General features: G+C 42.6%; 1 protein-coding gene across 9 annotated transcripts in view; it reads left to right on the forward strand.

The window, feature by feature from the left end:
• CDIN1 (CDAN1 interacting nuclease 1) overlaps positions 1–20,070 on the forward strand; it is a 193,853-nt gene extending 173,783 nt beyond the window's left edge. For all 9 annotated transcript variants that reach the window (XM_085856330.1, XM_085856327.1, XM_085856326.1 and 6 more), the window contains one exon: positions 17,109–20,070. In XM_085856330.1, coding sequence (XP_085712456.1) covers positions 17,109–17,244 — 136 coding nt within the window. In that variant the 3' untranslated portion in view covers positions 17,245–20,070. The remainder of the gene's footprint in view (positions 1–17,108) is intronic.
• Positions 20,071–20,802: the final 732 nt, after the last annotated feature.

Here is a 20,802-nt window from a genome sequence, read left to right on the forward strand (position 1 = left end):
TCGCCACGAATTGGAATATAAAATTACTACAGAAAAGCGCGCGAGCGCGGGAAAATTTTGGCGGGATTTTTCAAATTTAAATTAATTGGCGGCAAACGGGACTTCTGCACCATGGCGGATGTGCAGATGTTTGAGGAGGAAGGCCACGTGTCTGGCAGCGAGTCGGGGGAAGAAGGGAGAGACGGGGGTAGGGTTGGAACCTCCCCCATTCCGAGCGTGGACCGTGCTTCATCGCCCGTAACGGAGCCGGCAGCGCCGGAAACCGGCGCGATGTCGATCTGGACAATGTTGGAACGTTTAATGAGTGCAATTACAGCACATGGGGCAAAAATGATGGCACAGGGGGCACAAATGGCAGAAATGACGGCACAAATGGAAAATCAATTCGTGACACAGAGGGCAGAAATGACGGCACAAATGGAAAATCAATTCGTGACACAGAGGGCAGACATGACGGCACAGGGGGCAGAGATGGCGGATCGATTGGGGGTAATGGGGGAACAGTTGGGTGCACGGATTGATTTAATGAGGGATGAATTGGGAGAAAAGATGGAGAAAATGAAAACTGAGATGCAGGAGTGTGTGGATGTTAAATTGGGAGAAATACAAAGCAAATTTGAGGCTAGATTTGAGGAAACAAAGGTAGAAATTACATTGGAGGGGGAAAATATACAAAAAAAATTGGTAGATAAAATTGATGCAACGAACATTCGGGTTGATAAAGTGGATGAAAGCCTGGAACGTCATCGTGCCTGTGTGGATGCTCGTATGCAGCTGCAAGTTGAAGAGTGGGGAGAGCTGAGGAAGCAAGGGATGAATTTGGCGGAGGAGGTAAAAGGATTGGAGACTCGTTTGGACGAACAAGATAAAATTATGAGCCAAGATGAAGTCTTGGATAAAGGCCTGGTAGAGCCGTCTTTTGTAAGTAGAGTGTCCGGGTTGGTTGAGGAGCAGCTACAAACTCGCGACGGAGCCTTGGAGGAGGTTGTGCGGGCCCAGAAGATCCTGCGGGAAGAGGTGAATCGGTTCATTCAACGTTTGGAACAGGAGGAAAAATTGACCCATGAGACCCTCACCACACAACATTTTTAGCCACAGTGGGCTCCGAAATTGGATATTCAGCCACAAGGGTGTTTGATCCCTGGGCTGGATTCGGACAAGGGAGAAACTGAGAAGCGGGCCACCGTAAAAGTGATCCCCCTGGTAAATTTTGACGGGTCAGGGAGCATTGAAGCTTTTCTGATGCAATTTGAGTGCATTTCCCGACTAAACGGGTGCAATGAGCGGGAACGTACAGGGAATTTGGTGGCAACGTTGCGGGGACCAGCCGCAGATGTGTTAAACGTGATCGTGGAGGGGATGTTGACCAGCTCCCACATTTGCGAGGCATTGAGCCGTCGGTTTGGGTTCGCGGCAAACTGTGATTTGGTGTGGGCCCAGCTCCAGCACCGCAGATTAAAGCCGGGTAAGACAGTGCAGGAGCTGGCACAGGACATTTACCAATCAGTCAGGATCGCGTATCGGGACCTTACAGTGGAGGCGTGGGACAGACTGGCACTAGAGAAATTTTTAGCTGCTCTTCCTGACCCTGAGGTCCGAGCGCTAGTGGAGTTACAGGATCCACCCACCGTTCACCGAGCGGCCGAGTGCGCGGGCAGGCTGGCCTCGTGGAGTCGGCCGGGTCGGGTTCCAGAGAGGCCATCGGTGACGATCCGACAGGCGGAGATCCAGGATCAGGGAGGGGGGCTGGGAGAAATTGGCATTACCCAAATGTTTCAGGAAATTTGACAGAAACTGTCAAGTTTGATAAAGGGTAATCCGGTAGTTAGTGCGCCAAAGCGGCGGGGTCCAGCCCAGCCAATAGAGCAATTTGATTATGGCCGAGGGGGTCCGGAACCGGAAGAGACATTTCACCGATACTCACGGGGGCCTTTTATGGGGAGTTGTTTCCGGTGCGGGCGAAGATGACACATGCAACGATATTGCCGGTACCCGGCGATGGAGGGACCCTCCAATAGACTTTTAGACTCAGAGAGGGTGAATCCTCCTGCTGAACCGCCAGGTCTATCCGAGATGCCCTTTCATAGGTCGGGTCCGGAGATCACTGTCGGGGGTCGGGGAGACTAGATTGGGCTGAGCATATACGGCCATGCTCGGCTGCTGAGATTGTGGCGAAGTGCCCTCCTTTGGTGAAAAAAAAAGAATTGTGGGAAAATTGGCATTGGTTTGTAAGTTCTGCTGGGTTTTAGAGTGACAATCGGGACAGTGGGTAATTGGTAACAAAGCGGGCACAAGTGGCTGTTCAATGGCTGGTGCGTGGATCGGGTGAGGAGAAGTGCTGTGTGAGTTGCTTCAAGTTAAGAAGTGAAATGTATGGTGCACACATTGATTTTTATTGGACATGGTGTGGTAACAGGGAAGATCATGGTCGGTGAAGTGTTAGAAATGCATGTGTCAGATGTAAGGCCGATGGGGTGGGGGGAGTCATGTGGGTTTTGTGGGTGGGGATGATGTGCTTGTCCACAGGGATTGCTGAAGCTCACGGTGAGCGTGAATTGCGACCCCCTTCAAGGAGATTCACCACCTGGTGGCTAATGGTGACAGTGTCTGGAGGCAACTGGGAGAGGGTCTGGTTGAGCGACCAAGGCGGGTAGGACCTTGGCGACCCAGGAAGGCCAGAGGAGCCAGTGAGACCCCTTCCAGAGTGTTGTACGGGATTAGAGCTGATGGCTACCAGGGGGGAGGGAATCAAAGGGAGCGGGGCGGAGAAACGTCCGGGTTGGATTAAAGCTTTCCTGTGGGCATGGTTGCACCTGAGATGCCCCCATCATCTTGTGGTAACCCACCCCACGGCCACGACGGGATTCAGCCTGCATGATTAAAATGAGGACCATGACCTAGAAATGTGATGATGACCATGATGTGAGTGTTGTGAAGATGTATGAGTCCCACTCGATCCCGCACAACTTGACATGTGCAGCAAGGGCATGATGTCCGCATAATTTTGGGGCAAGCAAATTTGAAATTGGCTCCCCAGGTAACGCTGGGTCTATTAGCATCCACTGGGGGAGGCGGTCAAGTGTAAATATCCTGTGAATAGTGTCGTTAAGGCTTAGAGTAGGAATGTAAAGTATAAGTGTTGTGTTTTTGTGGAACCTTTTGTTTCCCTCCCCAGATCACTGGAAGAGTGTTGGGCAAGAGCGATGATCCAGAAGATGGAGTGCAACTTCGCTCAGTGCTCTCATGTGATAAAAATAATAATAATAATAATAATAATAAAAATAAAAACGAATGATTGTTTAGGCGAGGATAAGGCCATAAAGGGGTAGTACGTTAAGCAGGATAGGTAAGTTAGCTGCGACTCGCTGCCCATTACCCCTCCTACTTTATTTTGTTAGGTTAATTAGGTGTGAGTCAGTAAGTGTTAAGGCTGGTACGGTAGCGCCTGTGATATACCTTGCAGGAGCTGCGGTACCAGAGGAGGGGGCAGTGTTACGTTTGAGGGGGGGGGTATGCATTCAAAGGGTAATTAGGATGTTTAATTAGGTATGCCATGCTGTTCGAGTTTACCAGGATCTCGATGTAATAAGTAGCAATTCAGTGGTGATAAGTTGTCTAGTAAATGTTCATTTCTTCAAGGGGGAAATGATAATTGTCACGTAATTAGATAGGGACACGGGATAGGGTAAGTGTGTCTGCGTAAACCCCTTTTGGTATTCTTTGGAGACTGGCCGTGACGTCACAGGACAGTGCAGCAGATGGCTCCGCCCCGTGATCACGATTGGCGGAAGGCGATGGCGGTGGGCCAATAAACGGCTCGATTGGAAGTGACGAGGACCAAGGATAAAAAGGTTCTGTTCGGGGTCGAAAAGGAAGAGGAAGAAGATCACAACCAAAAAGATTGTTTTTTTTCGGTGTGGAAGCTGTTGCGCGGAGAGCGTCCTTGTTGTTGTGCTGGTTCGATCGTGTTCTTCATCGTGTCTTGGAGCCTTGCTGAGCTTCGTGCCTCACCTTGGTAGGCTCTGGGGTTCTGCTGACTCGGAGTACGGGGTCGAACGGCGGGCGGACCTGCCTCCCTCTCCTGCTTGCAACTTGGCGCCAGAACTGGTTCCCTGGCGGCTGTGAGCGGACTTGGGCCAAGACCAGGAGGTCGACAGCACCACGGTTTCTCCTGCCCCCCTGACGAGAGCAAGGCCAGCTTGTCCGACGCCGATCCAGGGACAGTTGCGTCCACACCACGGTCCAGCCTGACCACCAGAAATAGCTACGTTGTGTGTGTGTGTGTGTGTGTGTGTGTGTGTGTGTGTGTGTGTGTGTGTGTGTGTGTGTGTGTGTGTGTGTGTGTGTGTGTGTGTGTGTGTGTGTGTGTGTGTGTGCTTGGCGCCTTAGAGGGTTTGAGATCTCTATATTCATTGGAATTGTCTGTGTTTTTCCCCACGCCCGATCCCACACCATCCCGTCGAATCGCCCCGGATCCCTCTTCTTGCCGAGTCTTGTTATTTCTGGTTAATAGTAAAAACGAATAAACATCATCAACTCAGTGAAAAGTGACTCGTGCCACCTTCCTCGTCCCGTTTGCGGTAGAGCGATTAGAACCGCCATGTTTGGGTTATAAATAAATAAACCGCCTCCATCGTTTCGGCTCATTCTACGTTGGCGGGACTGTTCAAGTCCCGTGGACGTCACAATATTTAACTTGGGTGTCAACTTTTATTATATTCATTTTATTTTTATATTTTTCCAGTATAAATTAATATTACTACGGATGTTCAAACAATATTTTCTCGGATCATAAACCAATAATAATAATAATATGGCGCAAATATGGTACCGGTCCCTGGCACATTGGAAAAAAAACCTGCCGGTCCACCACATCCGATAGTTTGAGAAGCACTGGTTTAAAGGGTCTTAAATTGTGGAGGAGGGTGAGATTGGGACCATACTCTGTGTAGAGCGTTGTTGCTGCCTCAGCAGTCTCCTTGGCTAGTGGGCACAATCCTGGACGGGTCGCCACTCCGACACATTATACCAGCATGCTGGCACTCATTTTGCCGATCTCGGAAGGATGACAGGCCGAGTTAACCCTAACCCCACCTGGTATTAATTCAACAGCTGAGCGGGATTTGAACTCAGGACCCTAGGATCCAAAGCCCACCACCCGAACCATTAAGCCAACACCAGGCATTAAATTGTGGAAGGGGGTCTTAAAAGCTGTATAAGTCTGAAAAGTGTCTAAAGGGTTGAAGAAGGTCTATAGGTCTCTAAGGTTTTAAATGGGTCTAAAGGGTGTAAACTTCTAAGGGGGTCAAAAGTTTCTAAGGTGTGTAAAGGTCTAAATGGGTATGAAAGGGTTGAAAGTGTGTAAATAACTAAAGGGTCTTAAATGGGTATGAAGGTTTGTAAAGGTCTCAAGGATGTAAAGCGTTTTTAAATCTTTCATGGATGGTTTTTATTCACCATTGCATCTTGTGATGCAACACACCCATTCCCTCCCAGTCATTCCTTCGCACCACCATTCATTCCTTTTATTCTGTCCCAGGCCGCTGTCCCACATTCACTCTATTTTGCACATTCATCCTTGCTTGCCACACTCTCTCTAACTATATTCCCTCTAACTAACTCGTGCTCACCCCATCATGCCTTAAACTATTCAAGTTCCTTTCAACACAAATTCACGAAGTGAGCTACAATGCCTATAGCAAGCCGACACCCCCTTTCAAAATTTTCACCTTTTGTTGCCTTATTACCTGGAATTAAATCATACCTTTTCCACATTTATTTACACATCGTAAACTACAACTTCTAAGTGAAATACAAATTCTACAAATTTCAGAAAATTAATGAGAAATACAAAACTAGAATATCTTGGTTGGATAGCAATTACAGCTGTGAGTCTGTTGGGATAGGTCTCTACCAACTTTGCACACCTTGATTGGGCAATATTTGCCCATTTCTTCTGTACAAAGCTGTTCAAGCTCAGTGAAGTTGTGTGTGGAGTGTTGATGGACAGTAATCTTCAAGTCATGCCACAGATTTTCGATTGGATTTAGGTTCGGGGCTCTGACTTGGCCACTTCAGGACATTTATCTTTTTGTTCCTTAGCCACTCCAGTGTAGCTTTGGATGTGTGCTTCAGGTCGTTGTCATACTGAATGGTGAACTTCCGTCCCGATTTCAACTTTCTTGCAGAGGGCAGCAGGTTTTCCTCTTGGATTTTTTTTTTTGTATTTTGCTCCATCCATTTCCCTTCTATCCTGACAAGTACCCCAGTCCTTAGTGATGAAAAACATTCCAATAACATGATGCTGCCACCACCATGCTTTACAGTAGGGATGGTGTTCTTTGGATGATGTGCTGTGTTGGGTTTGTGCAAATGTAACGTTTTGCATTTAGGCCAAAAAGTTGCATCTTGGTTTCGTCAGCCCAATAACTTTTTTCCACACGGCTTCAGAATCTCCATAGTGGTTTTTTGCACACCGCAAATGGGACACCAGGTGGGCTTTTTGAGTCATGGCTTCCTTATTGTCACCCTACCATACAGGCCAGATTTGTGAGGTGCTTGGGATATTGTTGTCACATGTAATCACTTGTCAAAGATGGACTAAACAATATGTTGCAGAAACTGAGAACACACTCTAAACACACTTTAATAACACATGGTCAGAGATTAGAAATTTTCACACCAATCAGAGAAAATCTCTGTCTTGCACGATGCATTTTAATCAACCAGATCACTCAATAGATGATATTCAAATCTCTGTTTGAAAGCTCATTCTTGAGATTGGACAGATGTTGTTTTCTGGCTCCCCCGAGAGTCGATACACACTTGTTGCGGGCTGTGTGGAATGGCATGAAGTTGCCTTCAGTTGGATTTGCCTTCCAGGATGAGAATGCAAGTTGTTTTTATAGCAACTGCCTCACCACAGGATTCAGAGTACCAAGAGAGGGAGGATGGGTAAGACAATTGAAGACGAGGTGGGATTAATCTGTGCTTAAGAGAGAGCAGGTTTCTGTGGGAGAATTCTAAGGCTGAATTTTCATTGGTGGTGGATTATCAGGGACCAGTCCTGATGTGTAAAAATAATAATACATTTTTAAAACGTGTATACGTGTCGCGCAAATGTAGAAGCAGGTCACATTTTATAAACCGCAAGTACACGAGGTCTGTGAATGTCGAATCCGCGAATGGTGGGGTTCCATGGTATATCCTTTATCCTTCACTACATTTAATTCACGGACGAGTCCTGGTGTATGTTTGTTGCGCTACTACTCCTACAGTAATGTGCTGATTACGTCCAGACTTGCTACATCGGATCAGCATGACCCCAATTAATGTATCGGGGTGTTTTTAACTTTGCCCATGGTTTTGGGGGAGGGGGTGAAGGGGGTGGATGAAGCAAATTCTCTATGTAAATGTGTATCATGAAGTGCCCTTCCAGGTGGGAGAGGGTATTACAAACCCCTACCCTTTACAGTCCTGTGTCCCTGTCCCCACATTTTCCAGTGCAGTGAGGTGTTTTTTGAATTATGCAGCGAGAGGTATTTTGAATTACATGTTTGATGTAATCAAATGCCCCCCCCCCCTGGCCACCCCACAGGCAGGTGCTCCTGGTTTAGTAAAAAGAGAGACAGACATAGTCAAGGTGTGGAAGCCATGGAAAGCCGTGTATCGATGATCACTTGAAAACACTGAAACAGGAATATTGAGGGTGGGAAATATAACAAAAACAATCAACACAACCAATGACAAACTTCCTGGTGACTGAAATTGTTATTTAATTTTGTCTGCTCGACAATAATCGTGAAATTCCATGTAACCAAAATATTCCCATCTAATGAGACCTTGATTAGTATACTGGAAGGGTGGACTTCCCCCCTCCCCCCACCCTCATTAATAATTAATGATTTCTAGCCTCTGTGAATGGCATAAAAAATTAACTCTCTGACAAAATTTTTTTTTGCAATTTATTTGTTTTATTCATCAAACTGAAACATTCGGGCCTGCTATGTAATTCTGACAATTATTGTCTGCTTCCATTTTGAAGCCGTACATGCTTCAAACCTTCGGCCTTTCATTACACCTGATAAATGGCACACATTCTTTCGCAGAACCAGAGATGCTTGTGCAAGCGAGGCAGCAAGCAGATTTTTCACTCGTGCAATTTCCTGAGAAGTCTGCCTGTGATTTCACACTATATATGATTCTCTTGTTACATTTGTTGCACCAAATACCGCCCCGCCTCCTTTTTGTGATGCCCCCCCAGCATTGGGGAAATAGGCATTTAGAGAGTTCGCGACCATTTTGAATAGTTTCGAGTCGTGCGGAATTTTTTTTAAAACAGGGTAAAGCTCTTCTTTTGTTTTTCATAATCGAGGATCTTCATAGTTTTTACCCTGGGAAAAAAAAAAATATATTTATATATACTGACAGGATGGCCAAGAGGTAAGCACACTTGCCTCTATTTCGAATCTAGGCCCAGGTATAAACTGTCATCTCGTTGTTTCACAGGCAAGGTGGTTCATCAATGTGTGTACCATCCATCCATCCATCTATCCATTGGGACCATACTCTGTGCAGAGCATTGGTGCTGCCTAAGCAGTCTCCTTGGCTATTGGGCACAATCCTGGACGGGGTCGCCACTCTGACACAGTGTACCAGCATGCTGGCACTCATTTTGCCGACCTCGGAAGGATGACAGGTCGAGTTAACCCCACCTGGTATTAATTCAATAGCCGAGTGGGATTTGAACTCAGGATCCTAGAATCCCAAGCCCACCACCCTAACCATTAAGCCAACACCAGGCATACCGTCCATCGGATGGACGTTAAACTAGGCATCCCGTTTGCCGACATTAGTTTGTGGACGTTAAAGATCTCACGGTGTCCTTTGCGAAGAGTAGGCGAGCTAGCGGAGGCATCCTGGCCAAATGCCTGCCCTACTCCTGCTCATGAGGCAATGGCAAACCACCCAGGATAACCCTTGCCAAGAAACTGATTCGTCAGTACCGATTACTCTGTAACGGAGTATCATAATCTTATCAGATTCATAATCAGAGTATATACAGGTACATATAACCAGACTCGGTGGCATAATGCTTAGAGCATCTGCTTTGAGTCTGGGAGGTCAGTGATTCACACCCCGACTGAGTTAAACCAAAAATTTAATTAAAAAAAAATTATTTGTGCTGCTTCCTTGCTTGACACTCATCATTTAACAGCATCGAACATGGACAAACAATGCTGGGAAAGCAATGGCAAACCTCTGAGTTTAACCCTTGCCAAGAAACTACTGCATCACCAATACCCTGTATAGAGTATGGTACATCAAGATAAAAAAAATTCCAATCTCTGTTGTTTGTTACGACATTCGATACACTTGTACACTAGATAAGCTAGTTAATGGAGTAAATGATTGTTTGGGGTATGGTGACATTGCTTGCTTCCCAAAAACTTGGATATACCTTTGTGATAACTTTGTAATTGGCAATCCCGTTGGAAATAACGTTTGTGCTTGCAGCAGTGATTGATCTCTTGTCCAATGAAAATTTCCTTCTTTTTCAAATCCCCTTTATTGAGGTTCTGGTGACGCAGCAGCAGTTTCTTTAACTTGTCTATTGGTTGCCGATTGTCTACGTCGCAGCCCATATCACAATGTGCTATTACACGTCACACCTTAGCTCGTGTGAGAAGACTGGTTGTTTAATGAAACCCAGTTAATACCATTGTGGGTTGATATAAATTTATGGAAAGGTTAAGGCTTACAGAAGAGATGAACAAAGGGAGCAGCTTGTAGATGTACCAAGAACAGGGTAAAGGGGGTACATGAACACAAAGCACAGTCAAAGGACATCAGTGTGTGAAGGTACAGTTTTAGATGGAGAGAAAGGCAGAGTCAGTGAGAGTAGAAAAAAATCATCATCAGGTATGGGGGAGATGCTTCACTGTGGCCTTGCAGAATTGGTGGGAAAAGAAAGATAGGCCAAATTCCACAAATGAGAGAAAAGGGGAATGAATGATTGCAGGTAGGCAGAAAGAGTGTACTGTACTTGGGAATGAGTGGTTTATGCCAATTAGCGTGTCACACCTGGTGTGCCAGATTGGGCAGGAGTGGGTGGGAGATGGAGAACTGCCAGACCACCACCAACCTGTCTGCAATGAGAGGGGAGTAGGCACTGTGCCTCGGCCTTTTAATAGGAGATACCAATGGACACCGATTAGCCCGAGAGCCTTAGATTCCACCACTATATTGAGGGGAGTGGGGGCAGCAGGTGGGAACAGCAGTACCATGCAATGCCTGGCTTTGCATCAGCTCACCATTTCCCAACATTCCATCTCAGTTCCATTCTTCCCCTCTCGATGATCCTTGTGTACCGAAGAGCGAGGCATACCTCATTGGGTGATGCACATTTCCAGACTCCAAAGTGGTATCTTTTCTACTTGTATCAAAAGGCCCATTATGTATGTATATATTTTCTACTTCCTTCTTCCTCCTTTAGTCCTTCAACTTTGCTCTGCGATTATTCTTATTTGGAAAATGTAAATCTGCTTTCTTTAATTTTGTTCTTCTGCTGTTTAAAGTGTTGTGCAGACTTCTTTCCTCGAACTCGAGAAACTTTTTGACAATTCTTATGACCTTTTAAGAACAGGTAAGTACAGTGGCCTGTAAACGTATTCTCCCCCTACCAATAATGCCACATTTGGATGAACTATGAATTGCTAGCAGAGTACCCGCCCAACAGGCAATTTTGTTCCAAGCATCCAACACGTTCTTCTTACGAGTACTTTTATTTGGGTGGTGTATAGGCAAAAAACCCCAAATACCCAGGTTATGTGCACAAAGCAAAAACATAGTAACCATGCTTATAATTCAAAACACCTCACAGCACTGGAAAACGTCGGGACAGGAATCCTGGACTGTAAACGGTGCAGACTTGTAATACCCTCCCACACCTGGAGGCGGAACTTCACGATACATATTTACATACAAAACTTGCGTCCTGCCTCCCTCCCCCCTCAAGGACACCGGCAAAGATAAAAACACTCCTATACATTAAATCGGGTCATGCTGATACGATGTAGCAAGTCTGGTTATAATCAGCCCAGAAATGTAGGAGTAGCACAACAAACACACACAAACAAACACCAGTCCGTGAATTATAGTAAGGATGAGACGACCCGTGAACCCGTTGGGTTCCCGTAGTAACAGCGGTTGATGCAAAAAATATTTTCAAGAAAAAAAAGAAGATAGCTCCAGCGAACTATACAGCTGAGGTTATTTGCATTGATCAAATACTCCCGAAGAGTACTTGACTGAATCGGGAATTGATTTTTTAATAATTTTTTCGTTGCCCGATTTGAACGAAACTTGATGCTGCACGCCGAAGAATGGTGAGTAAGGTGGCCCTAAAATTTTTGCGCTATCGTGTACCGTTTTGGCTGTATTTCGGGAACATATATACATACATACATACATACATACATGCATACAAGATGAGAGTTTGAGTATATATATATATATATATATAGATATATGTCAAAACAATTTTTCCAAATGAACCTTTTAAATTCATTACTGAAGAGATCAAACTAAACAGTTATAATTGAAGGAGGTTACATTTCAGGTCAGCCTGTAAAAAACATCTTTTTAGATCCTCGTGGAGGATCTCTAAGTCTTACTCACGTTGTTGTTCTTGTGGACTTTTTTGTTTCACAGCCTACAGTTTTCATCGAAACTTCCTGAAACTTAGCATGTATATGTAAAAATACCCTGCGCAGACAGTAACCATCTCCGATTTTGAAAATTCTTCCTCGAAAAAAAGTTATGACATCAAAATATCTCTGCTAATGGAAATCGCCTAAAAAATTCTCAAACTCGGCAAGCTTTTTGAATTCTGTTTGTGGGAATCGACCAAGGCATTAGCAGAGATGAATTACCGCACATATGATACATCACTATGAGGTCATATCAATTTTTATGACGTCATTCCTATTTTTTGACATTTTTTGTTTCACAACCCAGAGTTTTCATCGGATCTTCGTGAAACTTGCCATGTATATGCAGAAAGCCCACGCGCAGGTAGTAACCATCTCCTATTTTGGAAATTCTTCCTCGCAAAAAAGTTAACGTCATAATATCGCCGCTAATAGAAATCGCCAATACCATTATATCCGAAACTAGTTTGTTTCACAGCCTACAGTTTTCATCGAAACTTCCTGAAACTTGGCATATATATGTTAAAATACCCTGCGCAGACAGTAACGATCTCTGATTTTGAAAATTCCTCCTAGAAAAAAGTTATGACGTCAAAATATCACCGCTAATGGAAATCGCCTGAAAAATTATCTCCGAAACTAGGCAAGCTTTTTGGATTCTGTTTGCGGGAATCGAACGGGGCATTAACAGAGATGAATTACTGCACATATGATACATCACTATGACGTCATCTCAATTTTTATGATGACATTCCTATTTTTTGACTTTTTTTGTTTCACAATCCAGAGTTTTCATCGGATCTTCGTGAGACTTGCCATGTATATGCAGAAAGCCCACGCGCAGGCAGTAACCATCTCCTATTTTGGAAATTCTTCCTCGCAAAAAAGTTAACGTCATAATATCGCCGCTAATAGAAATCGCCAATACCATTATATCCGAAACTAGTTTGTTTCACAGCCTACAGTTTTCATCGAAACTTCCTGAAACTTGGCATATATATGTAAAAATACCCTGCGCAGACAGTAACCATCTCTGATTTTGAAAATTCCTCCTAGAAAAAAGTTATGACGTCAAAATATCACCGCTAATGGAAATCGCCTAAAAAATTATCTCCGAAACTAGGGAAGCTTTTTGGATTCTGTTTGCGGGAATCGAACGGGGCATTAACAGAGATGAATTACTGCACATATGATACATCACTATGACATCATCTCAATTTTTATGATGTCATTCCTATTTTTTGACATTTTTTTGTTTCACAACCCAGAGTTTTCATCGGATCTTCGTGAAACTTGCCATGTATATGCAGAAAGCCCACGCGCAGGCAGTAACCATCTCCTATTTTGGAAATTCTTCATAAAAAAAAGTTAACGTCATAATATCGCTGCTAATAGAAATTGCCAATACCATTATATCCGAAACTAGTTTGTTTCACAGCCTACAGTTTTCATCGAAACTTCCTGAAACTTGGCATATATATGTAAAAATACCCTGCGCAGACAGTAACGATCTCTGATTTTAAAAATTCCTCCTAGAAAAAAGTTATGACGTCAAAATATCACCGCTAATGGAAATCGCCTAAGAAATTATCTCCGAAACTAGGGAAGCTTTTTGGATTCTGTTTGCGGGAATCGAACGGGGCATTAACAGAGATGAATTACCGCACATATGATACATCACTGTGACGTCATCTCAATTTTTATGATGTCATTCCTATTTTTTGACATTTTTTTGTTTCACAACCCAGAGTTTTCATCGGATCTTCGTGAAACTTGCCATGTATATGCAGAAAGCCCACGCGCAGGCAGTAACCATCTCTGATTTTGGAAATTCTTCCTAGAAAAAAAGTTGACGTCATAATACCGCCGCTAATGGATATCGCCTATACCATTATCACCGAAACTCGGCAAGCTGTTTGAATTTTGTTTGTGGGAATCAAGCCGGGCACGAGCACAGATAATTTATCGCAAACCTGATACATCACAATGATGTCATATTCGTTTTTATAATGTCATCATTAAGAGGTCGAGGATCTTAGCTCATTCGAGCTTGTTCAGCAATGACTGCAACAAGTCTTTTTGGGTAGGTCTCCACCACCTTTGTACAGTGAGATGGTGAAATATTTGCCCATTCTTCATGTGAAAATTTCTCTAGTTCTGCCGAGTTTGATGTGGATCGTCGATGGATTGCAATCTTCAAGTCTCAATTGGTTTCAAGTCAGGGCTGTGACTGGGCAACTCAAGAACATTTATTTTCTTCTTATTCAGCCACTTCAGTGTGGCTTTAGCTTTGTGTTTCGGATCATTGTCCTGCTGAAATGTGAATCCCCTACCCAGTTTCAGATTCATGGCTGACTTAAGTAGGTTTTCATCAAGGATTACTGTGTACTTTGCACCGTCCATTGTCCCTTCTATGCTGACAAGCTTGCTAGTCCCTACTGATGAAAAGCAGTCCCATAACATGATTCTACCACTACCATGCTTGACATTAGGGATGGTGTTGATTGAGTGATGTGTCGTGTTCGGTTTGCGCCAGACGTAAGACTTTGAACTTGGACCAAAAAGTTCAATTTTTGTGTCGTCTGTCCACAAAACTTATCTCCACATGCCTGCAGTATCGTTAAGATACTTTTTCAGAAACTCTATAGGAGCTTTTAGATGCGTCTTTCTCAGTAATGGCTTCTTACTTGCCACCTGTCCATAGAAGCCAGCTTTGTGAAGGGAACGGGATATTGTTGATTGATGAACACTGACCCCCATCTCAGACATAGAGCCTTGCAGATCTTTCAGTCATTGTTGGATTTACAGTGACATCCCGAACTAGTTTCATGTTTGCCTCGCAGTTGAGTTTGGATGGGCAACCTGATCTGGGTAGAGTCTGGGTGGTATGATGCGTCTTCCACTTCTTAATGATGGATCTCACCGTACTCAAAGGGATAATGAGGACTTGGAAATCTTATTATTAACCCTCACCTTAATAGTGCTTCTCCACCACTTCATGTCTGACTTCTTTGGAAAACTCCTTGGTCTTCATGTTTACTTTGCTGGTTGACCAAGTGAGTTGTACCTTAAAACTCCTTCAATAAGTGGAGGAGCTTAATTTTTAAGTTAAACCACTGATTACGGTACATCCAGGTGAAAGCTATTACACTATTTTGTAACCTTTCAAACAAATAATTTGCTCCTAAAGTGATTTAGGGTTAATTAGGCAAAGGGTTTTTAAAATACTTACGTAACTGAGAATCATCTGATTTTTCTCTGTTAATTTAACTTATTCACATTTTATCCACATTTTTTAGCTTTATCACTTTGGAATAGTTTATGAAGACTCTATATATTAAATTTGTTTTGAAAGAATCATGAAATAAGCTCAGGTGCCATCAAAATGTGAAAACTTTGGAGGGGGAGAATACTTTTGCAGGTCACTGTTCGAGGCCCATTATTCTTTGATCATTCCAATACGTCATTTGATGTTCTCTTACACGAGGAGGAGTCTTAGAAGCACTTCTGTCTTAAATGTCATGCCCATCCCCTGCCCCTTCCACATCATTTATTTACCTGCACAAATTTCACCTTGTTCTTGCCTCCTAATTCCATGCCAGTCCGTGTCAGCCCTTGTGCCTAAAGTTAGCGCGAAGCCACCCTCAAAGCAAGCCGCACTCGTCAGGAAAACAATTCGTCATGCAGACCAATAAAGTACCACATAGTAAACGTAATGCAGTTTCAATCACTTGGGGGTCTGTCACTCTGCTCCATAAATCCATTGCATCACTACAGCTGCTTATGAACATTGGTCTGGCAAGCAGCTGTCCCACACTGGCCCATGAGTGAGCTGAACCGGCACGGTTCAAAGGGATATGCCCTTCGTGCTCCTCGCAAGCGCTCCGGCGAGATCAAGAAATAAAGCGTATCCTGTTAAGGCTTGTATGCACCTGCGCTCCGTCAAACGAAGGAGCGGCTGCGGTTCTCGACCCCACCGAGCCCGATTGCCTTTTCATCACCTGCCCTGCTCCCTTTCCTCCACTGAACTTTCACCTTCTGCCAAAGGCTGGCTTCTTGGAATTTGCAGGTCCTCCGGCAAGTGGACGCAAATATTCAGAGATGTGTATGGGCACGCCTCAAATGTTCTTGCCAGGCTGCTTGCCCGTGTATACATTTGTTTGGGTGTTGTTGATTTTCACAGAGGGTTCACATCCTACCTGCTTTCTCTGTTCATTGCTCTTCCATCCCCCCCCATCCCCACCCACACATCCAACCCCTCCTCCTTATGTGAAGCAATTTGCCCCATGCAGGGTTGAATCTACCATTATTGAGGTCTGCTCAAGGAGCAACTGCTCTTGTATGCTTGATATTGATTGATATCAAATAGCATCTGAACAGAGGCCAGGGAAATTAAGACTATCAATGTTACACACGTGTGGATAAAAATCAAAAGCTGTGATAAATCCAGCCAGAAAGGATGGTACAGAGGTAGCGCACTTACCTTTGAACCCTCGAGTGTGGTGTGAGTCGAGGCCTGACTATAAACTGTCAGATTGGTATTTCACCGTCAGGGTTTTGCATCACAAATTGTGCCAACTCCCCCGCCTCCTCCCCCAGATGAACGTTAATGTTAAGCCAGGTATCCTGTCTGCCAGCATCGTTTGGTGGATGTTAAAGATCCCACGTTCTCTTTCACAAAGAGTAGGTGTGTTATCGCCGACACCCTGAACAAATTACAAATTCCCTGCCCAAAACACCTTCAGTCGAACATTTGGCCTGGCCAGCCGGTCCGTGAAAGACTTGGACAAAAACGTTCCCTGGCTAACCCCACAAGAAGGTTGGAATAATTAGGCCTGTTAATGTAGTCGTAGTATTAGTGGAAGTGGGATTATTATTAGCATTAGAAATGACAAATCCAATGGAAGCTGAATTTGCCAAATAGAAGCGTACGAGGTGCCCGTTTTCAGAAGCTTCTGCAGGGTAATCGTTTCGCAGTTTTTGGTGCAAGCACACACACGAAGACTAGTAATGAGAATTTCTTTGGGAAAAAATTGATCACAACAAAGCAATAAGACCAGATCTCCTGTCGTGACAGCCAATGGGTGAATCTAAATTCAAAACCCTTTGGCTTTTGCAGCTGCAGGCATCAAATATATGGTCTTCTATTATTAGGAAAAAGAAAGGAATAAAAATGAAAGCTTCCCTTAAAACAAATGTGCTACGCCTACAGTGCAAAATAAAATTCCATCACAACATTAAGTGGATAAAAGAACAGGAAATTTGCATCATCTGGTGACTAGTCAAGAATGTGTTGCTCCGTCACTTCAATCTTCTGCTTCATGTTATGAAATTAATGTGTTGACAATTACTCTGGATTGAAGTTATGAAAGTTGGATTTTGCTTCCCCTTCTGCAGATTTGGTCCCGGACTCGTGATTTACTGGTTTGGATTCGTCGAAGAGCTGGACTGCAACCGTGCCAGAGGAATTCTTCTGAGAAGCTCGTTTCCCGAAGAGATCGTCACCATGAAATTTGATGTTACACCTGAGTAATGCTCAAACACAACATTTTTAATCTCAAAGCAAACATCTCTGGTGTGTGTGTGTGTTTTTGTTTTTATCTGTGTGTTTTTATTGTTTGTGTGTGTGTATTTTTATTTATTTATGTGTGGGTGTTTTTATTGTTTGTTTTTTTAATTGTTCGTGTTTTTTGTTTGTGTGTAGTTTTATTTGTTTGTGGGTGTTTTTATTGTTTTTTAATTCTTTGTGTTTTTTATTGTTTGTATTTTTTTATTGTTTGTGTTTTTTATTGTTTGTGTTTTTTATTGTTTGTGTGTGTATTTTTATTTATTTGTGTGTGGGTGTTTTTATTGTCTTTTTTCAATTGTTTTTTTTATTGTTTGTGTGTATTTTTATTTATTTATGTGTGGGTGTTTTTCTTTTTTTATTGTTTTTTTATTGTTTGTGTTTTATTGTTTGTGTGTGTATTTTTATTCATTTATCTGTGGGTGTTTTTATTGTTTTTTTTTATTGTTTTTTAATTGTTTGTGTTTTTTGTTTGTGTGTGTAGTTTTATTTATTTGTGGATGTTTTATTGTTTTTTAATTATTTGTGCTTTTTATAATCTGTTTTTTTTTGTTTGTGTGTGTGTGTTTTTAATTATGTGTGGGGATTTTTTGGTTTTTTAAATGTTTGTGTTTTTTGTTTGTGTGTGTGTTTTTATTTATGTGTGGGTATTTTTTTGTTTTTTAAATTGTTTGTGTTTTTTGTTTGTGTGTGTAGTTTTATTTGTTTGTGGGTGTTTTTATTGTTTTTTTATTGTTTGTGTTTTTTATTGTTTGTTTTTTATTGTTTGTGGTTTTTTATTGTTTGTGTGTGAATTCTGATTTTAATATGTGTGGGTGTTTTTATTGTTTTTTAATCGTTTGTGCTTTTTATTGTTTGTGTTTTCTTTTGTGTGTGGGTGTGTTTTTATTGTTTGTATGTGTATTTTTAGTTGTGTGTGGGTGTTTTATTGTTTTTTAAATTGTTAGTGTGTATTTTTATTTATTTATACATGGGTGTTTTTATTGTGTTTTTTATTGTTTGTGTGTGTTTGTTTACTTGTGTGTGTTTGGTTGTGTGTTTTTGAGTGTTTGTATGTGCTTTTATTTGTGTTTTTATTCATTTGTGTTTTTATTGTTTGCTTATTTATTTGTGTGTACGTGTATTTATGTGTTTTTTTCAATTGTTTGTGTGTGCGTTTTATTTGTGCATGTTGTTTTTTTATTGTTTTTATGTGTTTTTTTTAATATTGTGCGTGTGTGTGTGTATGTGTTTTGTTCATTAGCTTGTTCCGCATTACTGATCTGTAGTCATGTTGCTAATCCTATGTTTTAAAAACCACTCGAGAAAAACTAAACGATGCCACAGATTGCACTGCTTACAAAGACAAAAGGCAGGCATTCAGAGAAGCATGTAAATATAGATCCATTGCATTGCATGATGTAAGCAGGTCTTCATTACGTCACAATGCTTGTTTGTTTAAACAGGAAATGGGAGCAAAATTGGCTTGTGAGTGAAGGCAAACTTTGTGACATTCATTTTCATTCTTTGATAAGCAAATGTCCTTATTTGTAAATGAACCTCACCTTCATTGCCTTGCATTCATTGTTCATAGGTGTGTAAGAGCATTCTAAAGTTCACTTGAGATGTCTTATTTCGAGCCAAGTGTAAACTGTTAATCTCAAAGTAGTTGTTACTCCATCTTGCACAGATTTTGTACTTTTTTGTTCAATTACAGTTTCTGCTTTTCCCCTTTTGAATGCATGAAAAGCTAATATACCATTAGTTTTATTTCCAGTGTCCAAAATCCTTTGCTTTGTTGCTAAGATCATGCATGTTAAAGCATGTCATCTCATGATTCTAATTTCGCACCGGGTTTACCTTCATTCATTTCATCGAGTACAGGTTCCCTCGTTTATAGTATGTGCTCTCTACATTAAGTAAATTACTTGCGTGTGTGCATGCCAACAGCGAACACCTGTGTGTTTGAAAGATATGTTGATTCGTACTCTCTATAGTTATTTTAACTTTTATGCAATGCGAATATCATTGAATAAGTCATTCGTTCTGTAAACTCCTTCATAGATACACCCGGTGCTTAATTGTTATCAAGTGAAAGCTGCCACGATTCGGAATTAGTTTTGTCTCGATGAATGAAAGCAGTTCATCCTTCAAGAATTTCTCCTTCCTGGAGTTACGAGCTCTCCTGGCGGTTTTATCTCGCCTATAAAATGTCAAGCTCCTCATAAGTGTAACGAACATCTGATGTCGGTGCCCCGGTGATGAATGACACCCTTATGGTAGGGCGTAAAAATAATCCATAGATCTCCACAGCATAGACGTACTTGGGAATAAAGCATTAAAGGTGCGCCAGGATCGATTATCTGGACAAGGTGTGGGTTCTTCATTTCAGAGGATTTTTCAACGAGATGAAATGGGAGAGCAGACATGGAGAGGGTGGGGTGGTGTTTCCTTCCCCCAGATGCTTTGAGTTTGAGTCTTTCTAGTTCCTTGCAAGCGGAATGACAGGCTCATCAGCCATGGTAACCACCTGGTTGCTGCCCTTCGTTGCACAGATGAACTCATTTCTCTGCATCTGTATTAACTCTCCCAGTGTGGCCATCTTGCTCTGGCAAGGTTGAAAACTTCCAAAGAGAATGTATTTCCGGACGCGTGAGAAAAATCCGTGCTTTGTTTATGCCTCTTGTTATCTCCATTCGAAGAGACGTTCTTCGATAATTCTCCAGTCTCGTGAATTGTATTTTATTTTTCCCACCTCTCATGCTCAGGGAAATGTATAAAGTGTTGATTAATAAATGTTTTATTTTGCTTTTCCATCGGCGATGCGGTGTTACCCCCACCATGACCTCGAGGCTCGAGCGAATCGATAGGGTTCTCTTGACCCAACGATGATTTAAACATCTTCCCGTCGTGGTGAAGATAATCTCCACAGTTAGGATTCTTAATATTCTCATCACCTTCTCCAACACTTCATTCGGACGAGCTGAAGGTGAACTTATACGGGTTTTATGACCTCCAAAGCAACGGACAGGTGATGCTTGTTGCTGGTCATAGTGTTTGTTCTTCTTCCCATAAATACTTCCCTTATTCTCCAGAAGGACATTCCCAGCAATGAAAATCTCGTTCTTTATTGTTTGTCTCCAGTTTTATCATCTAATTTGACATGTGCTATGAAATGCAAAGTCGTCGTCACTCCTCGAAGGCAATGGTGCCTGAGTTGCATTGTATATTTGAAATACGTGCATCAGGTTTTATAGCAAAAGCCCAAGAATGCTTTTCAGGACAACACGGTGACAGGAAACCGGGTCTTGGTTACTGATGAACATTTTCCTTCACAAGGTGTTTGCAAAACTCCTGTTTTTTGTGTTTTTTTTTTTTTTGCAGCGACCTTTGGAGCGATGAAATCAAGTCTGATTGATGACAATCCCCATTTTGTATTATTGTGATAATGACAATCCGTCCCGGCGATGGTGAGGATTCAAACCTCGTTTTTGTAACCGTCGCCGGACTGCCAGCAGATGGTGCTCCTTTATGGACGTTGACTTG

The sequence above is a fragment of the Eptatretus burgeri genome, chromosome 15 (assembly GCF_056783735.1).
Source record: "Eptatretus burgeri isolate ZD-2024b chromosome 15, Ebu_testis_v1, whole genome shotgun sequence".
Classification (NCBI taxonomy): Eukaryota; Metazoa; Chordata; class Myxini; order Myxiniformes; family Myxinidae; genus Eptatretus; species Eptatretus burgeri.